The 23,257-nt window shown below is 37.3% G+C and overlaps 1 protein-coding gene and 1 non-coding gene across 6 annotated transcripts in view; both read left to right on the top strand.

Moving 5' to 3' along the window:
• The window catches only part of PRPF39 (pre-mRNA processing factor 39), a 42,968-nt gene extending 19,832 nt beyond the window's left edge, over positions 1-23,136 (top strand). For 2 of the 5 annotated variants that reach the window (XM_087422213.1, XM_004436365.2), the window contains exons 2-14: positions 202-548; positions 995-1,120; positions 1,770-1,888; positions 7,684-7,851; positions 14,479-14,644; positions 15,094-15,201; positions 16,351-16,515; positions 16,830-16,956; positions 17,331-17,599; positions 18,474-18,658; positions 21,709-21,783; positions 22,033-22,153; positions 22,396-23,136. In XM_087422213.1, the coding sequence (XP_087278339.1) occupies positions 231-548; positions 995-1,120; positions 1,770-1,888; positions 7,684-7,851; positions 14,479-14,644; positions 15,094-15,201; positions 16,351-16,515; positions 16,830-16,956; positions 17,331-17,599; positions 18,474-18,658; positions 21,709-21,783; positions 22,033-22,153; positions 22,396-22,452 (2,004 nt within the window). In that variant the 5' untranslated portion in view covers positions 202-230 and the 3' untranslated portion in view covers positions 22,453-23,136. The other 3 variants (XM_004436366.3, XM_014792100.2, XM_014792099.2) reach the window with 3 other exon arrangements.
• Positions 17,659-17,744, top strand: LOC147917405 (small nucleolar RNA SNORD127). The gene has a single exon (XR_015551755.1). It is a non-coding gene; the product is annotated as a small nucleolar RNA SNORD127 (small nucleolar RNA).
• Positions 23,137-23,257: the final 121 nt, after the last annotated feature.

The raw sequence follows: 23,257 nt of genomic DNA, 5'->3' as shown, positions 1-23,257 counted from the left end.
ATGACAGATTTTTGGAGAATTTATAAGTTACAGAATTTCATTTATAATATAGAAACTAATTAACCTTCTAATTATGACTTATAGGAGAGATCAAGAATCAAATTAATACATTCCTCTAATAGCTAACTAGGGCTTTTAAAAGGTGGTATTGATGCCAAATAAACATTTGGAAGATGTTTTTCTTTATTTCTGTTTCCGCAGATCATTAACTGAAGACAGAATCAACAGCTATGCAGAATTCTCATATGGATGAGTACAGAAATCCGAGTAATGGCAGCACAGGCAGCAGTTCAGAGGTAGTGGTAGAACAGTCTGCTGATTTCAGTACTGAGATTATGAATGTTACGGAAATGGAACAGTCACCTGATGGATCTCCTAATGTGAACGCAACCACAGAAGAAAATGAAATAGCAAATGCAGTGGACCTTCCATTGACAGAAACGGAAGCAAATTTCCCTCCAGAATATGAAAAATTTTGGAAAACTGTAGAAAATAATCCTCAGGATTTTACAGGCTGGGTATATTTGCTTCAGTATGTAGAACAGGAGGTTAGTAACTATTTAAATGGGATTGGAAGGGACAGATTAATCAAGTAATATGGGACTAGGCCTTATTGTTTTGTAATTAAAGTTGCCTCTTTTTTATAGTTTTTAGATTAAGTTGAATAACATTAGATATATACATTTTTTTAGTTTTTAGCTTAAAAAATAACTTTCATAGCATTTGTACAGTATTAGTAGAGTCAGAGTCTAATGTTTATAATAGTTGGTTTGTGTAAAATTACTGAAATAAAAAAGTTACCTTGCTACTTGCCAGAATTAGTTCCTTCTGTTTCAAAAGATAAGACTGCATTTGCAGAAAAAAGGGCTGGTGCGCGTGTGGTTTTTAAGCCTTCCATTTATTTGATTTGAGATGATACATTTGAAAGGAATAATAAATATTTTTGTGACAAAAACTTTCACGATATTAAAACAGCTTGTTTTATTTTCATCAGAATCACTTGATGGCTGCCAGGAAAGCATTTGACAAATTTTTCATACACTATCCGTATTGCTATGGTTACTGGAAAAAGTATGCAGACCTTGAAAAGCGACATGACAACATTAAACAATCAGATGAGGTGCGTACATCACTGAATAAAGTTATCTCTATTAGGTACTGTAAGCCAAATAATAGCAAAAGGAAGACTTTTTCTTTTTGGCTGGCAGTACCTACGATTTATGGTCAAACAATTTTATAGGGTATTTTATTTGCATTTGTCACTCTTGTGGCATTTGTAGCTAATATTTTCTCTCTTTGTTGGCAGGTGCGTTAAACCTCTACAGTTTGTCAAGCTTTGCAGTGCAAGCCTCTGTATTACACTGCAGCTTAACAAGTAGGGCAGGGCTTTTCTCTCACTTACATTTATTTCTCATTTTCCAAACAATATAGTTGGTTTGCTAGTCACATTTGCTACGTCTTATTGCATTTTTGGTCAGACGCTGTCATTGATGCTCTAATGGGTCTGTGCCCTATGGTCTGTAACCCAAAGCCTGCCCACACAACCCGGTCAGAATGCAGGGACTGCTGCGCTTTGAAGATCAAGACTCTGCACGTGGGGATCAGAACATTGCCATGTTCTATCCAACCTCCACCCAAATGGTAATGGTAGATTATTTAAACAAAATTCCAGTAATTAGTATTTCTAAGGTTCACCGGATAACACAGTGTTGCCTCTCTGTTAAGAAATAATTAAATATTTGAAGTACAGTTTGTTGTTTTCTTCTTAGGTGTATCGGCGGGGGCTTCAGGCAATACCTCTTAGTGTTGACCTCTGGATACATTATATAAACTTCTTAAAGGAAACATTGGACCCTGGTGATCCTGAGACAAACAGTACAATAAGAGGGTATGTGAAAGGTTGATACTCACATGTATTTACGTATGTATGTATGTATGTAAGATCAGCCCTGAGCTAACATGCGATGCCAATCCTCCTCTTTTTTGCCAAGGAAGACCATCTCTGGGCTAACATCCGTGCCCATCTTCCTCTACTTTATATGGGACACTGCCACAGCATGGCTTGACGAGCCGTGCGTCGGTGCGCGCCTGGGATCTGAACCTGCAAACTCCGGGCCACCGAAGCAGAGCGCACGCACTTAACCGCCGCACCACCGGGCCGGTCCCCTCACGTGTATTTAAAGATCTAAATAAGTCGGGTATTCTGATGTTAATAATAGAACTACTCATGAAGGCTAAACTGGAAGTTTAACTTCTATATATTTCTTTGTCACTCTGTTAAAAAAAGATACATGTAATAAACTTACGCATTATTATAAAAAATGCAGATAATAAAGTCCTCCTCCATTCTACACCCCCTTTCCTTGTGTCCCCAATCCCACTCCCCTCTTGGTTAATAGCTTGGTATGTGTTCTTGCAGATACACGTAGATGTACATTTGTGTGTGTATATTATACATATTTTTCTTTGATTTTTTTCTTTATTGAGCAATGTTTTGGACTCTCTCCCTACCATATTTATTTAACTGTTGCAAAAGTATTTTATAGTATCAAGGTACTATGTTTTATTTGACCAAATCCTTAGTTATAGGAAGCAATCAGTGCTGCAGTGAGCATCTCTGTACAAGTCAGTATTTATGTAGAGCACGCTAGAAATGGAACTTCTGTCAAAGGGCATATGCAGATCAGTTTTATCAAATGTTCCTTCAAAAGTGGTATCAATTTTAAACTCCCACAAACAGTATATAAGAGAAGTCATTTTCCCATAGCCCATGCCACATTTTTCTTTTACCTCCAGTGGTATCTCATTTTAGTTTGCATATCTCTGTATTGCTCATCCTGGTTTACCATCTTTTCATAATGCTTATATAAGCCATTTTTGCATTGCCTGTTCGTATCATTTGCTCATTTTTCTTTGGGTTTGCCTTTTTCTTATTAGGAATTTTTCATGTGTTTTTGGTTTTTATTTTTATCAAAGTATGTGCATATAATTTAAGAAATCAGTTAGTGTTAGATTGTTTGTAACAAAAAGGAGTTCCTCCACCCCTCTTCAAATATTTTAGTGGTTTCTTCTGGTATTTTCTAATATGTTTGTAACTGTAGCGCTCTCTCTCTCTTCATTAGCTGAAGACATTATGATTCTGTTACAGTAGATGAGAATTTTAGTTTATTTACACCCTGTCTCCCCATTCCTCATCTTTCCAATATAGCTACAGGATAGCTTTCATAGCCTTTTGTTTTTCCTGGAGTTAATTACCCCCTCCTCCCCCTTTTCCCATTTGCCTAGTTTTCTTTGAATATTTAAAATTTTATACCCTGTCCAACATCTACTTTCAGTCATCGGTACTAGTACTAACTGTCCACAATGTACAAATGCTATGTAGGTTATTTTTGAAGCTTAAAAAAGTGTATATATATGGGGCCGTCCCAGTGGCGTAGTGGTTAAGTTCATGTGCTCCTCTTCAGCGGCCTGGGATTTGCAGGTTTGGATCCTGGAGGTGGACCTACACACCGCTCATCAAACCATGCTGTGGCGGTGTCCCTATACAAAATAGAGGAAGATTTGCACAGATGTTAGCTCAGGGCTAATCTTCCTCGCCAAAAAAAAAAATGTATATATCTAATGTTATTCTACTTAATCTGAAAATTATAAAAGAAAATTATGCTCTGAAATCTGTAAATTCCATTTTTTGCCCTCCCTCTTGGAAATATACCTCCTGGAACCTTCTCTTGTGTAATCTAGACTGGTTGCTCTGTTTTTTTTCCTGCTGTACAGCAATTGTTTTGGGATTTCCTTATCTTCATGATTCTAGGTGCTGTCTTTTACAAAACTCTTTCCTGAGTTTCAAGTTCTATTTATTAGAGTTTATTAGATCCTACTCTTTTTTGGTTCATGCCGACGTTTTAGAGGAATTCATCCTATGACTTCCTGATAAGGGATGCTTGGAATGAAAAAGATTTTAAGACTTTGTATGTCTGAAACACCCAATGGGTGGTCTGGTGGGGTAGAAAATTTTGAGTTGAAAGTAATTTTTCTTCAGGGCTTTGAAGGCATCTCTTCCTTCTCTTACAGCTTCTGGTGTTTACCATTCTTCTGGATTCTCTTTATATGACTTGTTTTTCCTCATGGAATCTTTTAAAATATTCTCTTTATCTTTGATGTAAATGCACTTTTATAATGACATGCTTTGTTGTGTGTTTTCTTTTTCTAATTCATTATGCCTACTTTCTGGGCCTCTTCAGTCTGGGATGCTCACATCCTTCTACTCTTAGAAATGTTATTACTGGGGCCTGCCCAGTGGTGCAAGTGGTTAAGTGCACGTGCTCCGCTGTGGCAGCCTGGGGTTCGCCGGTTCGGATCCCGGGTGCGCACCAACGCACTGCTTGGCAAGCCATGCTGTGGTGGTGTCCCATATAAAGAGGAGGAAGATGGACACGGATGTTAGCCCAGAGCCAGTCTTCCTCAGCGGAAAAAGAGGAGGATTGGCAGATGTTAGCACAGGGCTGATCTTCCTCAAAAAAAAAAATAAATAAATAAAAAAGAAATGTTATTACTGTGTATATTATTATTTTGATAATTTCCTTCCCTTGGTTTTATCTGTTGTTTTTGATAGTTGAATATTGGACCTCCTGTTTTAATCATTTAATTTTTTTCTCCCCATTTTTCATCTCTTAGACTTCATTTAACTTTTTGAGTCAACTTCCTTGACCCTTGTATTGGATTTTTAGTATCTGCCATCAGATTTTTAATATCCAAGAATCTTTCTTGTTCTTTGAATGTTCCTTTTCTCGTAGCCTCCTATTCTTATGTATCTTTTTATTATTTCTTTGAGGGTATTAAGGATAGCTGAAGTTTTTCTCTGCTCCTAGCACTGTCTGTTTCCTCTCTGGTTTTTTTTGTTTACTTGTTTTCATCTCAGACATGTCTGATCTCTGGATTTCTTCTCATGTTAAAGGTCAGATATTAATAAACTGAGTGGAAGCTCTGTGTGTTTTGTATGGGGCATTGTTAGTTGGCCTGGAGTGCTTCACAGTAGGGTCATCAGGTGGCTACTCAGGTTTTTGTTGGGGGACTCTTAGTATTGGTATCCTGATGTCTTATTCCTGTGTCAAGCAGTTTCTTCGGAGAAGATCATCTACTCTGCCTCAGGAATATAAACCTGGCTTCTGAAATCCCATATCTGGGCAGGAAAAGTTCTCTTCCCATTCATTAAGCAGACCTTCTAGTAAACATTCTGTCTTTAGTTCATCACCTTCTTACCATCCTTCCTCTCCGATGTGCCCCCACTTTTCTTAGTGTCTGGTGCATAAATTTCCTGAGTCATTTTGGGATTCTGCTGGGGCAATAACATGTATTTCACTCTTGAAAACCTTACACACAAACGTACACGTGTGCGTGTACACATACACACACTCTTAATCCTTTACATATTAAACAAATTTCCTCCAATTTTGGCACATCTTTTAACTTTGCTTAGGGTGTCATTTTATAATATAGAGGGTTTTTTTCCTTAATGTGGTTCAATTTTCAGTCTTTTATTGGTTTCTGAGTTTTGTGCCCATCTTGCCAAGAATATATAAACCTTGTATTTTCTTTTAAATTTTTTTTTTTTTTAAAGATTTTATTTATTTATTTTTCCCCCAAAGCCCCAGTAGATAGTTGCATGTCGTAGTTGCACATCCATTCCAGTTGCTGCATGTGGGACGCGGCCCCAGCATGGCCGGAGAAGCGGTGCGTTGGTGCTCGCCGGGGATCCGAACCCAGGCCGCCAGCAGCGGAGCGAGCGCACTTAACCGCCAAGCCACGGGGCCGGCCCCTCTTTTGATTTTTTTATAGTTATTTTTGTCATTCATTCATGTGGCATTTAATTTGTATATTTTGTGAGATAGAGATTAACCTTTTATTTTTTTCCTTTTATTGAATAGTCCAGCTTTTCTTTTTTTTTTTATTTTTTTTATTTTTTTTTTTAAAGATTTTATTTATTCAGTTTTTTCCCCCTAAAGCCCCAGTAGATAGTTGTATGTCATAGGTTCACATCCTTCTAGTTGCTGTACGTGGGACTCGGCCTCACGTTGGACGGAGAAGTGGTGCCTCGGGGCGCTCCCGGGATCCGAACCCGGGCCGCCAGCATCAGAGCGCGCGCACTTAACCGCTAAGCCACGGAGCCGGCCCAGTCCAGCTTTTCTATGTTAATTTAAAACACCTTCTTTATCATGTACTAATTCTTACATATACATTGATCTTTTGTTTTCTTGGGAACTGTTCTTTTGATCCATTTTTCTGTTACCAGGCCAGTGCCATAAATGACTACAGCTTCCTAGTTAGTTTCTTTTGATATCTTTCAGGAAAATGCCTACTGCATTGGCCTTTTACAAAAATATTGTATTGTGCATTTTTGTATGCTAGATGAATGTTAGAATTTGTTTTTCCTGTTCCACCCAAAATTTGTTAGAGCCTTGATTGGGATTGTGTTCAAGTCGTAGATTAATTTAGGTAGTGTAGGTTTTTTTTTTTTTTTTTTTTTTTTTTTTTTAGAGAAAGATTTTTTTTGAGGAGGATTGGCCCTGAGCTATCATCTGTTGCCAATGTTCCTCCTTTTTTCCTTTTTCTTCCCAAAGCCCCAGTAGATAGCTGTATGTCATAGTTGTACATCCTTCTAGTTGCTCTATGTGGGACGCCGCCTCAGCATGGCTTGATGAGTGGTGCGTATGTCTGTGCCCAGGATCCAAACCAGTGAACCCCGGGCTGCCGAAATGGAGTGCCCAAACTTAACCACTGTGCCACTGGGCAGCCCCTGGGTAGTGTAGTTTTACACTGTTAAAGACCCCTCTTGATTCTAAGATACTTATTTTGAAAATATGTATCTAACAGTTTTATCCCATTAGGATATCAACTCCAGTGTTTAAAATTGCTTACACAAATCTCGAGATGAGCTAGGTTTTTTATTTTTTATTTACTTTTTTCTTTTAAAGATTTTATTTATTTATTTATTTTCCCCCCAAAGCCCCAGTAGATAGTTGTATGTCACAGGTGCACATCCTTCTAGTTGCTGTATGTGGGACGCGGCCTCAGCATGGCCAGAGAAGCGGTGCCTCGGTGCGCGCCCGGGATCCGAACCCAGGCCGCCAGCAGCGGAGCGCGCGTACTTAACCGCTAAGCCACGGGGCCGGCCGTAGGTTTTTTAAAGTACACATTTTTGTAGTAAACTGTAGTTGTGAAATTTTAGAATCAGAGACTTCTGAGAGTTTCAAAATATGTGTATGCTTCTCATTACCTTACAAGTCAGCTGGATCCCCGGATGGAGAGTTATTTTTGCCAATCTTAGATTGACATAAAATGTGTCTCTTTGTCTTCTGCCCTAAATGAATCTATCTATTCAACTGACATTTCAGATTTAACAAATATGTGTCTACTACATGTTTGCCACGTGTAGGTTTTGCATTGTAATTTTATATAAGATAAAATTACATAGAAGTACACTGATCTGTTCCCTTTATGTTTTCTCACTTTTTTTAAGCAGCTTTGTATACTTTTCTATTATTCCTTCTGCCTTTTAATCTCTACTTGTATAGGAAGCAGTTGAATATAATTTTGAATTTAGCATTATCTTGTACAATTTAGAAGTAACATTTTAAAAGTGATTTTATCTTGGAAAGATAACTTAGGACTCATTTAATTTTTCAGAACTTTTGAGCATGCTGTTCTAGCTGCAGGAACAGATTTCCGATCTGACAGACTGTGGGAGATGTATATAAATTGGGAAAATGAACAGGGAAACCTGAGAGAAGTTACAGCTATATATGATCGTATTCTCGGTATTCCAACACAGCTGTATAGTCATCATTTTCAGAGGTAGGTGGAAAAATCAGATCATTAAAACATCTTGGATTACTCAGGTAATTAATTCCTAATATTTTTTTTTTTTTTTAAAGATTTTATTTATTTTATTTTTTCCCCCCAAAGCCCCAGTGGATAGTTGTGTGTCGCAGCTGCACATCCTTCCAGCTGCTGCACGTGGGACTCGGCCCCAGGATGAACAGAGAAGCGGCGCCTCGATGCGCACCCGGGATCCGAACCCGGGCCGCCAGCATCGCAGTGCGCGCACTTAACCACCAAGCCACAGGGCCGGCCCTAATTCCTAATATTAATGTAAGATTCTATTAGATGCAAACAGGAATAAATTTTCTTGCCCAGTAATCAACAATTATTGCACTTTTTAATTTTGACGTTTTTCCGTGTATCTTACATAATGTTTAGGAATTTTACTATTTTTAGACAGAAGGTTCTCCCTGATCATTTTCTAGATGAGGAAACAACAGGAATCCTGTCTTTTTTGTCTAAGGTATTTCAGAGTAGTGAAGGAATAAGAAATAGAATCAAAGTTTAATTATTCTTTGTGGTACTAAATTGACACAGTACTTGGCACATAATAGATGCTTAAAATTTAATGATTTACTAAAGGTTCATTCTTGTGATTCCTATAACACCTTATATCCAAAACAGCGAAGTATGTGTTTTATATGGTAAGTGCTGTCTGTATTCAAACAATCAGAAATCATTTCATTTTAATTTTCCACTATGATTTTCTGTTATGATTGGTATCGTTTCATTTTAATGAGTACTGTTAAAACAGCTGACTCTGTGTACCATGATTTCCATGTTCTGTTTTCTGATGTAATCAAAGTATCCCGCTGATACAGACTCAGAAAGTCTTTCTGAACAGCAAAATGTGAGGACTGTGTTGATAAATATGTGCTCTTTTTAACTGCCATGTTTTCTATATTTTTGTCATAATTTTTATAAGTAGTATTGTGTTAGAGCTTGTAAACTTAGGTACTTTTTAAGTTAAGCAAGTGATTTTCTAAATTTTTCTTTGCTAAAAAAGTAGAAGACTTTAGGAAGCATCTGATTATTAGTGGGATCAGTTTGCTAAAGATAGGGGAAGTTATGCAGACCCAGGTTAGAAATAGGAAGCATGCAGATTTGAATGTATGGTCCCTATTTTTTATAGAACAGAGGAGCTGGGCAGGTGTCTAGGGTATAACCATCTAGGGAGGCACTCGCTGAAAGACATTATTAGCACAAGGCGTGGCATATGGAAATACTTGGTGAATATTTGTTGAAAGGTTTTAAAAAGCCTCATAGGTCTTGGGGCCGGCCCGGTGGCGTAGTGGTTAAGTTTGCGTGCTCCTCTTGGGCAGCACAGGGTTTGCGGGTTCGGATTCTGGGCACGGACCTATGCACCACCCATCAAGCCATGCTGAGGTTATGTCCCACATAGAGCAACTAGAAGGATGTACGACTATGACCTGTAACTATCTACTGGAGTTTTGGGGAGAAAAAAGGAAAAAAGGAGGAAAATTGGCAACAGATGTTAGCTCAGGGCCAACCTTCCTCAAGAAAAAAAAAAAAACCTCATGGGACAGAGGGTACCTTTTCATAAACCAGTTCTTCTAGGATCTAAAGTATAGATGAAATCTTTGATTATAAGACATTCACTGTTGGTAAGAAAAATAATACCATTAGGAAACACTTATATAGCATTTGCCATACGCCAGACACTGTTCTGAGTGCCTTATAACTCATTTAATGCTCACAATAAGCCAGTGAGGTGGAGGTACTATTATTACCCCCATTTGATGGAAGTGGAGGCACAAAACGATTAAAGTACTTGCATCAGGTGACAGAGTTAGGAAGTAATAGGAAGCTGGTTGGAACCTAGACAGTGTGGCCGCAAAGTTCTTGGTACAGTCTCCTCCAAGTCTTTTTTTTTTTTTTTTTAATGAATATCCCACTAGGCTTTTAAAATTGCATATATGCTTCTAATAGAAATTAGTGGATTGCATTACACATAGTGCTCTATAATCTACTCTTTTTCACTTACTGTATTGAGAACCACTTTCCTTATAAGTATATAACAAACTCACAAGTAGTGTTTGTGTAAATAAATCTTATAGTTTATATAAATAAACTAGTTCAAATGACTAACTGCTTTGAGAACCACTGAAAGGTTTTCTGTTGTCTTAATACGCTCTCCCTACTTAAAGTCATTTATTTAGCATTTGCTGTAGACCAAATGATATGCCCTTTAAGTTGTAGGAATAAAGGCCCAAAGAAGCTATGTGTGAATGGTCTTGGCCCTCAGGTTGCTCAAAAGTGTAGGAGAGGAAGCATGTGTTAAAAAAAAAAGTATTCTAAGTGCTATAATGGAAATGTTTCTGTTGTGTAGGCTTGTATACTGGATATACACTGAACATTATCTCTAAGAAAATGTCTAATTTATTTATTTATTTGTGAGGAAGATCAGCCCTGACCTAACATCCATGCTAATCTTCCTCTTTTTGCTGAGGAAGACCAGCTCTGAGCTAACATCTATTGCCAATCCTCCTCCTTCCCCTCCCCCCACCAAAGCCCCAGTAGATAGTTGTATGTCATAGTTGCACATCCTTCTAGTTGCTGTATGTGGGACACGGCCTCAGCATGGCTGGAGAAGCGGTGCGTCGGTGCGCGCCCGGGATCCGAACCCGGGCCGCCAGTAGCAGAGCGTGCGCACTTAACTGCTAAGCCACGGGGTCGGCCCAGAAAATGTCTAATTTAAAATCCTCCTTAGCATGAGGACTTAGTGTTGTGATCCAGCTTCTCAGGCCTAGTCCCTGGTAGTTCCTAAGCTCTAGACACCTCAGTACTGACAGTTTCCCAAAGGGCAGTGTTGTTTTATACATTTAAGACTGTAATACCTTTCCCATTTCCCATTTGTGTGGTGAACTCATATTCTTCAAGACCATACAGCGTAATGTCCAGTTCACCTAAATAGAAGTATCTGTTCTGTCATTTTTGCCAGCACTCTACCTACATTTATTTACATTTACCTTAGCATTAATAACACCACTTTGAATTTATGTCTCCTATATCCTCTACGCATCTTTCAGTTTCTGAGTCTTATTCTTTTTATCCTTAATACCTAGGAATAGGGCTCAGTATATATTAGATACTCAGCCATTCTTTTTTTTTTTTCTTTGAGCTAACATCTGTTGCCAGTCTTCCTTTATTTTGTATGTGAGCCGCTGTCACAACATGGCCACTGATAGATGAGTAGTGTAGGTCTGCACCCAGCAACCTCACCCAGGCCGCCGAAGTGGAGCATGCCGAACTTAACCACTAGGCCACCAGGGCTGGCTCCTCAGCCATTCTTTATTGAAAAAGTTAGCTTTATAGTAGAAAAAGCTGATGAAAAATTACTGCTTAGTATTATGCATATTTTATCACCATTTGAAAGATGTTTTTTTATAATACAGCAATTAGTTTAAATTTATGCTCTGTAAGTTATTTTTCAATTTTAGCGTATTTCAGTTTTCTTGTGTGTATCCTGACAACAATTTTGAGCTTTAATATTGATCTGAGTATTAAATATGTTCATTTTTATACTGCACATTTGAGAATTACTTCATTTTAAATTTTTTTTTTTTTAATCAGGCAATCTATATTTTTTCCTCCCTATGATGAAATGGGTCAAGGTAGCCTCTGTATCCATTAATTTTTTTTTTTTTTTTTTTTGGTGAGGAAGATCAGCCCTGAGCTAACATCCATGCCAATCCTCCTTTTTTTTTTTTTTTTTTTGCTGAGGAAGACTGGCCCTGTGCTAACATCTGTGCCTATCTTCCTCCACTTTATTTATTTATTTAAAAAAAAATTTTTTTTTGTGAGGAAGATCAGCCCTGAGCTAACATCCATGCTAATCCTCCTCTTTTTTTTTTTTTTGCTGAGGAAGACCCGCTCTGAGCTAACATCTATTGCCAATCCTCCTCCTTTTTTTTTCCCCCCCGAAAGCCCCAGTAGATAGTTGTATGTCATAGTTGCACTTCCTTCTAGTTGCTGTATGTGGGACGCGGCCTCAGCGTGGCCGGAGAAGTGGTGCGTCGGTGCGCTCCCGGGATCTGAACCCGGGCCGCCAGCAGCGGAGCGCACACACTTAACCGCTAAGCCACGGGGCCGGCCCTTCCTCTACTTTATATGGGACACCACCACAGCATGGCTGACAAGCGGTGCATCGGTGCATGCCCGGGATCCGAACCTGGGCCACCAGCAGCGGAGCATGCGCACTTAGCCGCTATGCCATGGGGCCGGCCCCTGTATCCATTAATTTTGCAAAATTTAAATTAGCTTCCAGTGTTATTTACATACGTTTGTGAAAGTCTTAAAATCCAAGTGTCAGTAGCCTAAATCAATTTTAAGAAACTTGGGAAAAAAGTCTCTAAGGTTGGAGCATATGGTACATGTACAACTATGTCTAATAATTAGATTGAAGAGGTAGGTCTGGGTCAGAAAATGGAAGACTTTATCTACGGAGATTGGATTTTAGCCTGAATGCAGGGTAAGTGTACTGAAGTAATTTTGGTAGAGGGGGATATGATCATGTTTACTATTTTGTTTTTCATGTTTACTTTTTGATAGCAGTATTGGGGTGGGGGTGGGAGTTATGAGACTAGAGTCTGGAAGACAAGTTGATGTTTATCCAGATGAAAAGTGAGGAGGGCATGAAGATGTATGTAGAAGGTAGAAGCAGTACGACCTGGTATCTAGTGGAATGTGAGTGATATGCTAGGTGGAAGAGATTGGGAAACTTAGTGGTTGACAGTAACCATTAATCAAGATGAGAAATGCTGAAGGTGTTGATTTGTGGGTGAAGATGACACACAATTTAAAGACGTTGTGGAAAAGGTTCCTAACTGAGGTACTGTAGATATTTTAGCTTCTCAACTTTTTTGATTAAATTTTGCTTATAATTTGTATATATTTATATAAATTAGTGTGTATGGATAAAATGAAGTGACATTTTTTCAAAATGGTCTTTGCTTAAAATGAATCTATGTTTATGCAGTGGTGACAATTGGATATACTAATCTGGAATTTAGGAGACAGGTTTGGGCTTGAGTTGTCGTTTTAAGACTCATCATAATATGCTTATTATTTCAAGCTGTATTAATAAGATTGGCTAGAAAGTATATAAAAATTGATAAGAACAAAATGCAGAGTGGAATCCTTGGAAATACTAGCATAAGTGTTTGGCACAGACACATGGATTCAGGAGTAATTGAGAGGTGGGGCAGGAACTGCAAACATCTGTTGATCATGTATAATTTAAATATAGAATACTATATTTAATTTTACAGTAACTTTGCAAGATAGGTATTGTGTCATTTTACAGATGAGAAAACCAAAATTTAGAGAAGGGAAAAGCTCCTTAAGGCAAATAACTAATAATGGACAGAACTAGGATTTGAATTTATGCCTGTCCATGCCTTTGCCATTCCATTGCAGAGGCAGGAAGGAAATGAAGATGTCTGTAGACTGTTTATCAAGTGGTAGATTTTTAATATAGCATGGAAGGAGAAAGGGTGTGATGTTTTGGTTTCTTTTTTTCTTTTTTGGTGAGGAAGATTGGCCCTCAGGTAACATCTGTGCCAATCTTCCTCTATTTTGTATGTAGGATGCTGCCACACCATGGCTTGATGAGCAGTGTGTAGGTGCATGCCCATGATCCCAACCTGCAAACCCTGGGCCGCTGAAGCAGAGTGTGTGAACTTAACCACCATGCCACTGGGCTGGCCCCAGTTTCTTTCTTTCTTTCGAAATTTCTTTCTTTATTTTTCCCCAAAGCCCCGGTAGATAGTTGTAGGTCATAGCTGCTCATCCTTCTAGTTGCTGTATGTGGGACGCGGCCTCAGCATGGCTGGAGAAGCGGTGCGTCGGTGTGCGCCTGGGATCCGAACCCGGACTGCCAGTAGCGGAGCGCACGCACTTAACCGCTAAGCTACGGGGCCTGCCCCCCCAGTTTCTTTCTGTAAATCATTTATTTATTTATTTATTTTTTATTTTTATTTATTTTTTTGTGAGGAAGATCAGCCTTGAGCTAGAATCCATGCCAATCCTCTTTTTGCTGAGGAAGACTGTCCCACATCCATGCCCATCTTCCTCTACTTTATGTGGGACACTGCCGCAGCATGGCCTGACAAGCGGTGCTTCAGTGCACGCCCGGGATCCGAACCTGGGCTGCCAGCAGCAGAGAGCGCGCACTTAACCGCTACGCCACGGGGCCAGCCCTGTAAATCAGTTTTTTTTTGAGAGAGTAATGTGTATAGGAGTCTAACGTGGGATCTAAAATTGTGCTTCATATTTATTTATTTATTTATTTTTGTGAGGAGGATCAGCCCTGTGCCAACATCTGCCAATCCTCCGCCTTTTTTTTTCTTTTTTTGCTGAGGAAGACTGGCCCTGGGCTAACATCCGTGCCCATCTTCCTCCACTTTATATGGGACACCTCTACAACATGGCTTGCCAAGCGGTGCGTCGGGTGCGTGCCCAGGATCCGAACCGGCGAACCCCGGGCCGCTGCAGCGGCGCACGCACTTAACAGCTTGCGCCACCGGGCTGGCCCCATGCTTCATATTTAGAGCATATATTTTTATTGTCTTCCTTTAGATTTAAAGAACATGTACAGAATAACTTGCCTAGAGATCTTCTAACTGGAGAACAGTTTATTCAGCTGCGAAGGGAATTAGCTTCTGTAAATGGACATAGTGGAGATGATGGCCCTCCTGGTGATGATCTGCCATCGGGAATTGAAGATATAACTGATCCAGCAAAGGTAACCAGACTTATTTCCTTCAACGCATGAGAAACTAAACTTCATATTCCTTGACTGCAGTGTGGTACTACTTGTAGCTCGTATAAAATTAATTTCTGATTAAGGCAAGTGGCATTTCTTTACTTGGTACGGTTTAAATATAGATTTGAGGTGGAGATCCATTTCACTATGAGACACCTGGAAATAGCTTAGAAGGAATAGTTTGCCTACCTTGTGATCTACTAGCCCTGTTAAAACAAAACAAAACCTGAGAAAGTGGTTTACTAGGAAATTCTGTTGTAAATTTTAGTATTGTTAATTGTACTTTGCACATAATTGCTAACAGTTTAAAACCCACCACTATTCTAAGACTCAAGTACATGTGGATAATACTTAAATGTAAGCAGTGATATTTAGAATTTTTGGCATATAACTTGTGTGATTTAAATTTTTTTCTTTTTCTTCCTAAGCTAATTACTGAAATAGAAAACATGAGACATAGAATCATTGAAATCCATCAAGAAATGTTTAATTATAATGAGCATGAAGTTAGTAAAAGGTGGACATTTGAAGAAGGTGTAAGTGTTTTTGTTTTTGTAATAGCCTTCAAAATAAAAAGATAGGAATAATATATTTTTCCTTCAGTTTTGAGTAATGTCTCTCCTGTTACTTTTTCTTTGTTTTTGCTTAGGTAATAACTTAAGATGTTTGTCCCATATATTTCTACCATGATTAATTTCCATTATCGGTCATTTTCCATTATCAATTTTAGAGTTTACTGAATTTAGACTTATTTAAATTGCAAGATATCTGTTTAATTGGAACCATTTTGTTGTAATTGTTGTATGTTTAAAATCGACTTCATTGAATTATACTTTATGTACAACAAAATGTACCCATTTTGGGTACAGTAAAATGAGGGTTCCCCCCCACCATTCTGATTCTTTATTTCTACATTTTTTAACAGCTTTATTGAGATATAATTCACATACTGTATTGTTCACCCATTTCAAATGTACAATTCAGTAGTTCTTAGTATATTCACAGATATGTACAACCATCACTACAGTTGATTTTAGAACATTTTCATCACCTCAAAGAGAAACCCCTTACCCTTTAGCTCTGAGCCCTCTACTCCCTCACCTGTTAACCCCGCCCCCCAGCCCTAAGGTACCAATAATGTACTTGCTGTTCCTCTAGATTTCCTTCTTCTGGCCTTTAGTATGAATGGAATCATATAGTATGTGGTTTTTTGTGACTGGCCAGTAAAATGAGTTTTGACAAATGTATATGCACTGTAATCACCACAGCATTCAGAATATGGAACTATTTTGTCACCCCAGAAGTCTCCTTGGCCCCTTTTTATTCACTAACCCCGAGTCTACTCCTAGCCCCAGACAACCACTGATCTGCTTTCTGTTACTGTGGTATCATTGTTCAATTTTAAAATACTCAACAAAGATAAAATTTCATGAACATAAAAAAATTGTGTAGTTCTGTTAAAATGACTAAGTGGAAAATACATTTTATTTCTTTAATTTGTAAAGCCTAAGGAATTTAAGGTATTTTAATTTAAAAAGTTTTTTTATCATGAATATGGTGATTAAAATTTTTTTGGTTATCATTAAGTATATTTTATAATTTAAATTTGTATCGTTACTGTAGTCATGTGTATTTTGGTATTGGTATTGGTTTACTTTCATTGCCATGTCATACTTTTATTACAGATTAAAAGACCTTATTTTCATGTGAAACCATTGGAAAAGGCACAATTAAAAAACTGGAAAGAATACTTAGAATTTGAAATTGAAAATGGGACTCACGAACGAGTTGTGGTTCTCTTTGAAAGATGTGTCATATCATGTGCCCTCTATGAGGAGTTTTGGATTAAGGTAAGAAAATTATTTGCTCTGAAACTTGAATATATTATAAACATTGATCTAGTGACTAACCTTTTTTGTACTTCTGTTGAATGTTGTTCATATAACTATATCTGTTGCATTAGGAGATGGTCTGCTTGCAACCAGATTTGACTGCTGCATATGCCAACCTCGTTGCCTCTCTTCGTCCTTCCTTACAGAAACTAGTCTAGTGGTTCAATAAAGGTGCTGAATGGGTTTAAAAATAGAATTTTATCGTTCTGTCACATATTTAATGGCTTGTTCAACTGTAAATTATTCAGTATTTCCTCTGTTTCTGTATGTAGTATGCCAAGTACATGGAAAACCATAGCACTGAAGGAGTGAGGCATGTCTTCAGCAGAGCTTGCACTATCCATCTCCCAAAGAAACCCATGGTGCATATGCTTTGGGCAGCTTTTGAGGAACAGCAGGGTAAGAATGAGGAAATTCAGTTGATATTTTTGGGATTTTAAGTTACTTCAGGATAAAGTTATATGATTTGAGTCTTGAGAGATGGTGTAAAGCAGAGGTCAGTAAACTTTTTCTGTAAAGGGCCAGATGGTAAATATTTTAGGCTTTGCAGGCCACATATATATGGTCTGTTTCCTAACAACTTGGCCATTGTAGCCCAAAAGCAGCCATAGACAACCCATAGACACATGAGCATCGCTGTTTTCCCTACATGTTTTTTTTAATAAAAACAGGCAGATGGCTGGATTTAGTCTGTGGGCTGTTTGCCAATATCTGGCATAAAGGATATTTCAGAAATTTAAACAAAAGCATAATCATTTAATTTCTATTTCTAGGTAACATTAACGAAGCCAGGAATATCTTGCGAACATTTGAAGAATGTGTTCTAGGATTGGCAATGGTTCGGTTGAGAAGAGTAAGTTTAGAACGACGGCATGGAAATATGGAAGAAGCTGAACATTTGCTTCAGGATGCCATTAAGAATGCCAAATCAAATAACGAATCATCGTTTTATGCTATCAAACTAGCCCGACATCTTTTCAAAATACAAAAAAACCTTCCCAAATCAAGAAAGGTGCTTTTGGAAGCAATTGAACGAGACAAAGTATGTATTTGTGTTTTTCAGACTATCTTCCATTAAAAATAGGTCATTTTTTTTCATTTTGGCAACTGTGATGAAAGATTCAGTCTGTATGTAATATCTTTTATTACTAAATGAAGACAACAGTCCCTCTAAACTGATGTTGCCATTCTTTTTTAAAATTGTCAATTATGAATTAAAAGGTTGAGAAAATGAAGATGATTGGATTAAAAAGTGTTGCGGACATTGTGACACTTTGTATTTTCCTCATATTTAGAAATTTTAGAACAATTTTATTGATTATTAGGTGGAGGGCCTGGGAGAACACCTTACAAATGAAAGCCCAGCAGTTGCCTACATTATAGCAAACGTAGCAGTGAGATTCCTCTCCTTTTCCTAAGTGTTTCCCTTTATATGTCAATTGATGAAAGGCAGAGTATAGGAAATGTCTCAGTTTTTTAGATTTTCAGCTAATGCTGGATCTAAGACACGGGTTTATAACTCTTTGCTTCCAGCTGCAGTTTAGATGATTATCTACAGTTGTAAAGATTTAAATTATTGAGAACTGTAGAGATCTTTTTTTTCTGTTTCATGTTATATTTGTCACAGTAGGTCAAGCCACATTAAACCTAAGATAGGATATAAAGTTTTAATTTATTGGCATTTAACAATTTGTGTAGCTGGGGAGATACCTGGATTTTGTCACTACCTATCAACGTGCTAATTAGTGTTTTCACCCGTTTAGATGTATGCTGAAACATTTAACATGAGTTACATTTTAATACAATATAATTTTTAATATAGAATTTTTTTGAGACATAAAAATTAAGGCATTTAAAATATCTGTGGTCTAACCAAAATATCTTAGAAATATTAATTGATACTGCTTTTTACACAGGAGAACACAAAGTTATACCTCAATTTACTTGAAATGGAATATAGTGGTGACCTCAAACAAAATGAAGAAAATATCCTAAACTGTTTTGACAAAGCTGTACATGGCTCCTTACCTATTAAAATGAGAATTACATTTTCTCAGAGAAAAGTGGAATTTCTTGAAGATTTTGGTTCAGATATTAATAAGTAAGATCTTAATTATATATTATCTATTTGAATAGTAAATGAGCATTGATAATTTTGGATGGGAATTTGATGATTATTACAAATTAATACATTGTTAAATTCAAAAATGTTTGCCTGTGTTACTTTTCCTTAGATATGTGGGGGTAGATTCAATTTTGTAAATGTATATGTGCTTGACAGGGGGACATATGGTTTGTCTTTCCTTCAAAACTGCTTTCAAAATTTTAGCGTGGTAGTAAATGAGTAGATGAGAGAAGGCAGGAGATAGCCATCCCATGAAAAAGGAAATGGGTCAGGGATTGAACCCTGAAACACTGAAACATTTAGTATATAGGTCATGAAAAGTGGGTTAATCTGGAATAGGAATGCCATTTTATCTCAGACTCGAGAAGAGGATGGACATGGTTCCACAGATCACACCTAATGGCCTCATGCTCGTGCAGTGTAAAAGGCTGCAAGTTGAGGGTGGTAAGAGGGTTCACTCTAGGGGACTTGGGAAAAGGACAAGTTTAAGGTTTAAATTTGCAAAACAGAAGAGCAGAAATATCAATTAGAGCATTGCTGCCATTCTATCTTAACCTGATTCTAGTAAGGAAATATCCTAGTGCCTGTTACGCATGTGCCTTCTCTAATTATTTTAATTTAGAGTGATTTCTATTGAAACAGCTGTTGATAATGTGAGAACTACTTGTGTGTGTTTATATGTGTGTGTATACATTTTTGATGGCTGAGTAAAATTTTATTTAAACAAAAACTGTATCTGCAAGTTTTAACATGAGTTACATTTTAATACAGTTGTATATATATACGCTTGGCATCATATTGTTTTATATGAATTATCTAATGTAAAATACTTAACAGTCTAATGAGGGTCATAGGTCCTGTTGTTTTAATAGATGAAGACAGGCTTAAGAGAGATTAGGCAGTTTTTCCAAGGTCACTTAGCAACTGGGATTAGAATTTATTTCAGAGTCTATGCTCTTAACCACTTCATGTGCTGTATATTTAATGTCTTCTGTTTGTTTTGCACTGAATAAAGTATACAAAAGAAATGGGAGATATAATTCTAGCTTTCAGTCTAATTGGAGGCTATGGTGATCAGAGGAAATATATAAGTATATGAGTAGCATGTAATTTATTAAGACTGATCTCTGTGGGTCAGAATGGATTTGTCATACTTCATAGAAGAGGTAGGGCTTTATTTAGTTACTGCTGGATTCTGATAAGCTAAGGAGAGGATAAAATGGTGGAAGCAAGTTACAGTTCATATGAAAGTAACATCTGCTTGGTGGGAGGGTTTTCTGAAGTGGTGGGAGTGTGATATTGATTGTGCTGTGCCTCGAAAGCTAGACCGAGTTCAGAGCAGATGTAGTACGCAGTTGACAGTAGGAAGACATTGGAGTGTTGACAGAGATTAAATGACATACTTAATTTGGCAATAATATGCAGACAAATTGGAGGCTCAACATAAAGATGCCATTTAGGCCACTGCAGATATAGTTATGGAAGGTATGAGTATCAGGTCTAAGACTATTGTAGCTGAAATTAAAACAGAGAATGATATGAAAAAATCAGTGAGTCACATAGAAACTTAGGTAGCAGTATAATGAATTGTTAAGAATTGATGTTGAAGTCAGACAAATGTAGGCTTAAATCCTAGCTCTGTTGCTTAGTATATGTGTATTTCTGAGTTTTCACATTTTCTCCTATGAAGATTGAGTCTTTTATCACCTAACCCACACATCGTTAAAAGCCTTAAGGAAATTAGTGCATTTAAACTGCTTCATGTTGACTAAACACTCAACCAAAGATTACTGGTATTAACGATTTTCTAGCCCCTTGAACATTTTGGGACCAGTGTTACTGGTAATTATTATTAAATGTGTATATATGTAGGCTGCCCAGGGAAGTTGCACATGCATGTGAAGTATCAAGGTCATTTCTACAGAAATGTTAATTGTGCTCAGGTTTATGATTACTTTAAAAAATAAGGCTATTTTTGTTTTTATAAAAAATATTTCAGGGGCCCACCCAGTGGCATAGTGATTAAGTTCGTGCCCTCTGCTTTGGTGGCCCGGGGTTCACTGGTTCGGATCCCTGGCGTGGACCTACACACCACTTATCAAGCCATGCTGTGGCAGCGTCCCACATACAAAGTTGGAGAAGATTGGCACAGCTGTTAGCTCAGGGACACTCTTCCTCACCAAAAAAAAAGAAAAAAAATTTCAGAAAATGATAAAGGGAAAACAAAATCATGATTTTAAAGTCACAGTATGGCTTCAAGTAACATTGTTTTTGAAGTTCTAATTTCCAGGTGAGACTTACAATACATATGTCACATCAAAATTTTTTAGTTATTAAAATTATCTTTTTAATCAGTGATTAAAGATACCAGTTACACTGTAGTTTTATATTGTAATTTGGTTTATCACATGGCCAAAGTTTAAATACACTTCATCCTAACTAGTGGCAGGTGTCTTCAATAAGCACTGTTCAAGTAGATCTCAAAAGTATACAAATTACTGTGTAGAACTGTCAGGACTCATGTTTGCACTGCACAAAAACACGTCACCAAAGTCATCGTCGTGGTTGTGTCTTAGCTTCTCAGGCTCCCTGTGTTGGAAATGATAAACACAGGTAGCTCTTGGCTAGCATCCCATGAGCTTTAGCCAACTGTAGTGGAGAGAACAGGCCCTTTTCCAGTAGCTCAGTGAAAAGTCTTGGGACTCACTAAATGTCCTCGCTTGGGTCATATACTCACCTCCCAACCAATCATTATAGTACAGTATATGGTACTGTAGTTGGCCAGGCCTGTAACCCTGAAGCCCCATCTGAACCACAGGGACTGAGAAGGAAAGTGCAGGGCCGTGGTTTCCCAGAGGAAATAAATCAGAAAAGGCAGTCAAGGGCAGGTTTCTTCTGGTGGCTTATTAAAGAAGGGTGTTCATTGCAACATACTTGTTCCCTAAGTGGAAATAACTTAGCAACTTTAAAAATTTAAGAGTTTGTTTTTTGTATATTCCCGAGGATTTTTATTTCTTCTCTCTCAGGCTTCTGAATGCTTATGATGAACATCAAACACTCCTAAAAGAACAGGATTCTTTAAAAAGGAAAGCAGAAAATGGGTATGTAACTTTTTGCTCAATCAGGAAGGGATGCTTAAAAGAAGGCATTTCATTGTGGAAATGCCTTTAAAGACAACTATTTTAAAATGTTACCTTTATGTAATTTAATTTTCATGATTTGAAAAAATCACATGAAATTGAGTAGTTGAGAACTTCAGTAAAACAAACATACACAGGTGACATTCATCCATTTGTTAAAGTACTTAACTGTAGGAGTTTTGAAAGTTTCCATTTTGACCTTTTATTTAGATCAGAAGAACCAGAGGAAAAGAAAGCACATACAGAAGATACAACTTCGTCATCTACACAGATGATTGATGGTGATTTACAGGCAAATCAAGCTGCATATAATTATAGTGCCTGGTATCAAGTGAGTTCACAGAATCATAATTGAATTTTTTGTTCATAGATGTTATTAGGAGCATAAATAAGGATAGTCTTAAAAATTCTTTGCTTCTGTTCTAGATTGTATAATACATTGTCTTTTGTGGTTAGGTCTTGGAATTTCAGCATTTAGCACATGCCTATTTTCTTAAACATACCTGCTTTATGTTTATATATGGAACTCAGCCATAGTTGTAGTATGCTAACATGTTTGCTTTTTCCTTTCAGTACAATTATCAGAATCCTTGGAATTATGGACAGTATTATCCTCCCCCTCCAACCTGATGGGAAAATGTAAATATCGGATGGAGTGTGTGAAAAGTATGAAATTATTTTTTTTTAATGAGGGATGTAAACATGGCATAAGCTTGTTGCATTTGATAACTTGTCTTCCCTGTTTCTGTGTACATGATTTGTTTAGTAATAGAAAATGTCATTTAGTAGCTTACCACAGATACTATTTCCTACCATTTATAAAATTTACTTTTTATTGGAGAACTATTTTTTTGATTTTTGCATTAAGTGGTCTAGAATTCTTTTTGCAATGCATTTCCAACAGTTTTGTAGCCTTAAGGGGTAGGAAAAAAAACTGACTGCAATCATGTCACTGTAGTACAAGATGCTGAAAAAACATAAGGGCTGGTTATTAAGGATTTACCTCCTCTGTAAAACAAAACAAAATGGATTTTTAACCTTTGCTGACGAGGTTTTGTCTGTGTGTTTCAATTATCCTTGTGAATTTGGATCTAACTGCAGAAAAGGTATACTATTAAAATACCGTGTCTTGGAGTAGAGATTGTAAATGAGAAAATGGAATGTCTGCATCCCTTTAAAAAATGAAAATCATATCAAAAGTATGTTATTTCAGGAGACTTTGTATTTAGAATATTCATGTAAAACTTGTGAGCAAGCTTTCATTTTGATCAAACTGATCATCTTCATTTTTGTAATAAAACTGAAGACTCACCACTAATTGTTATGAATTTATTTGGGGGGGATCACCTACTAACATTAACTTTATATTCACCATTATTAGTGGTCATTGAAACGTACTTTTCTTGATTTTATTTATTCTTCCCCCAAAGCCCAG

This window comes from Ceratotherium simum, chromosome 3 (genome assembly GCF_057802395.1).
Source record: "Ceratotherium simum simum isolate JZ-2026a chromosome 3, ASM5780239v1, whole genome shotgun sequence".
NCBI lineage: Eukaryota > Metazoa > Chordata > Mammalia > Perissodactyla > Rhinocerotidae > Ceratotherium > Ceratotherium simum.
The sequence above is the reverse complement of the archived record's forward strand: the minus strand, read 5'-3'. Positions and strand labels throughout refer to the sequence as shown.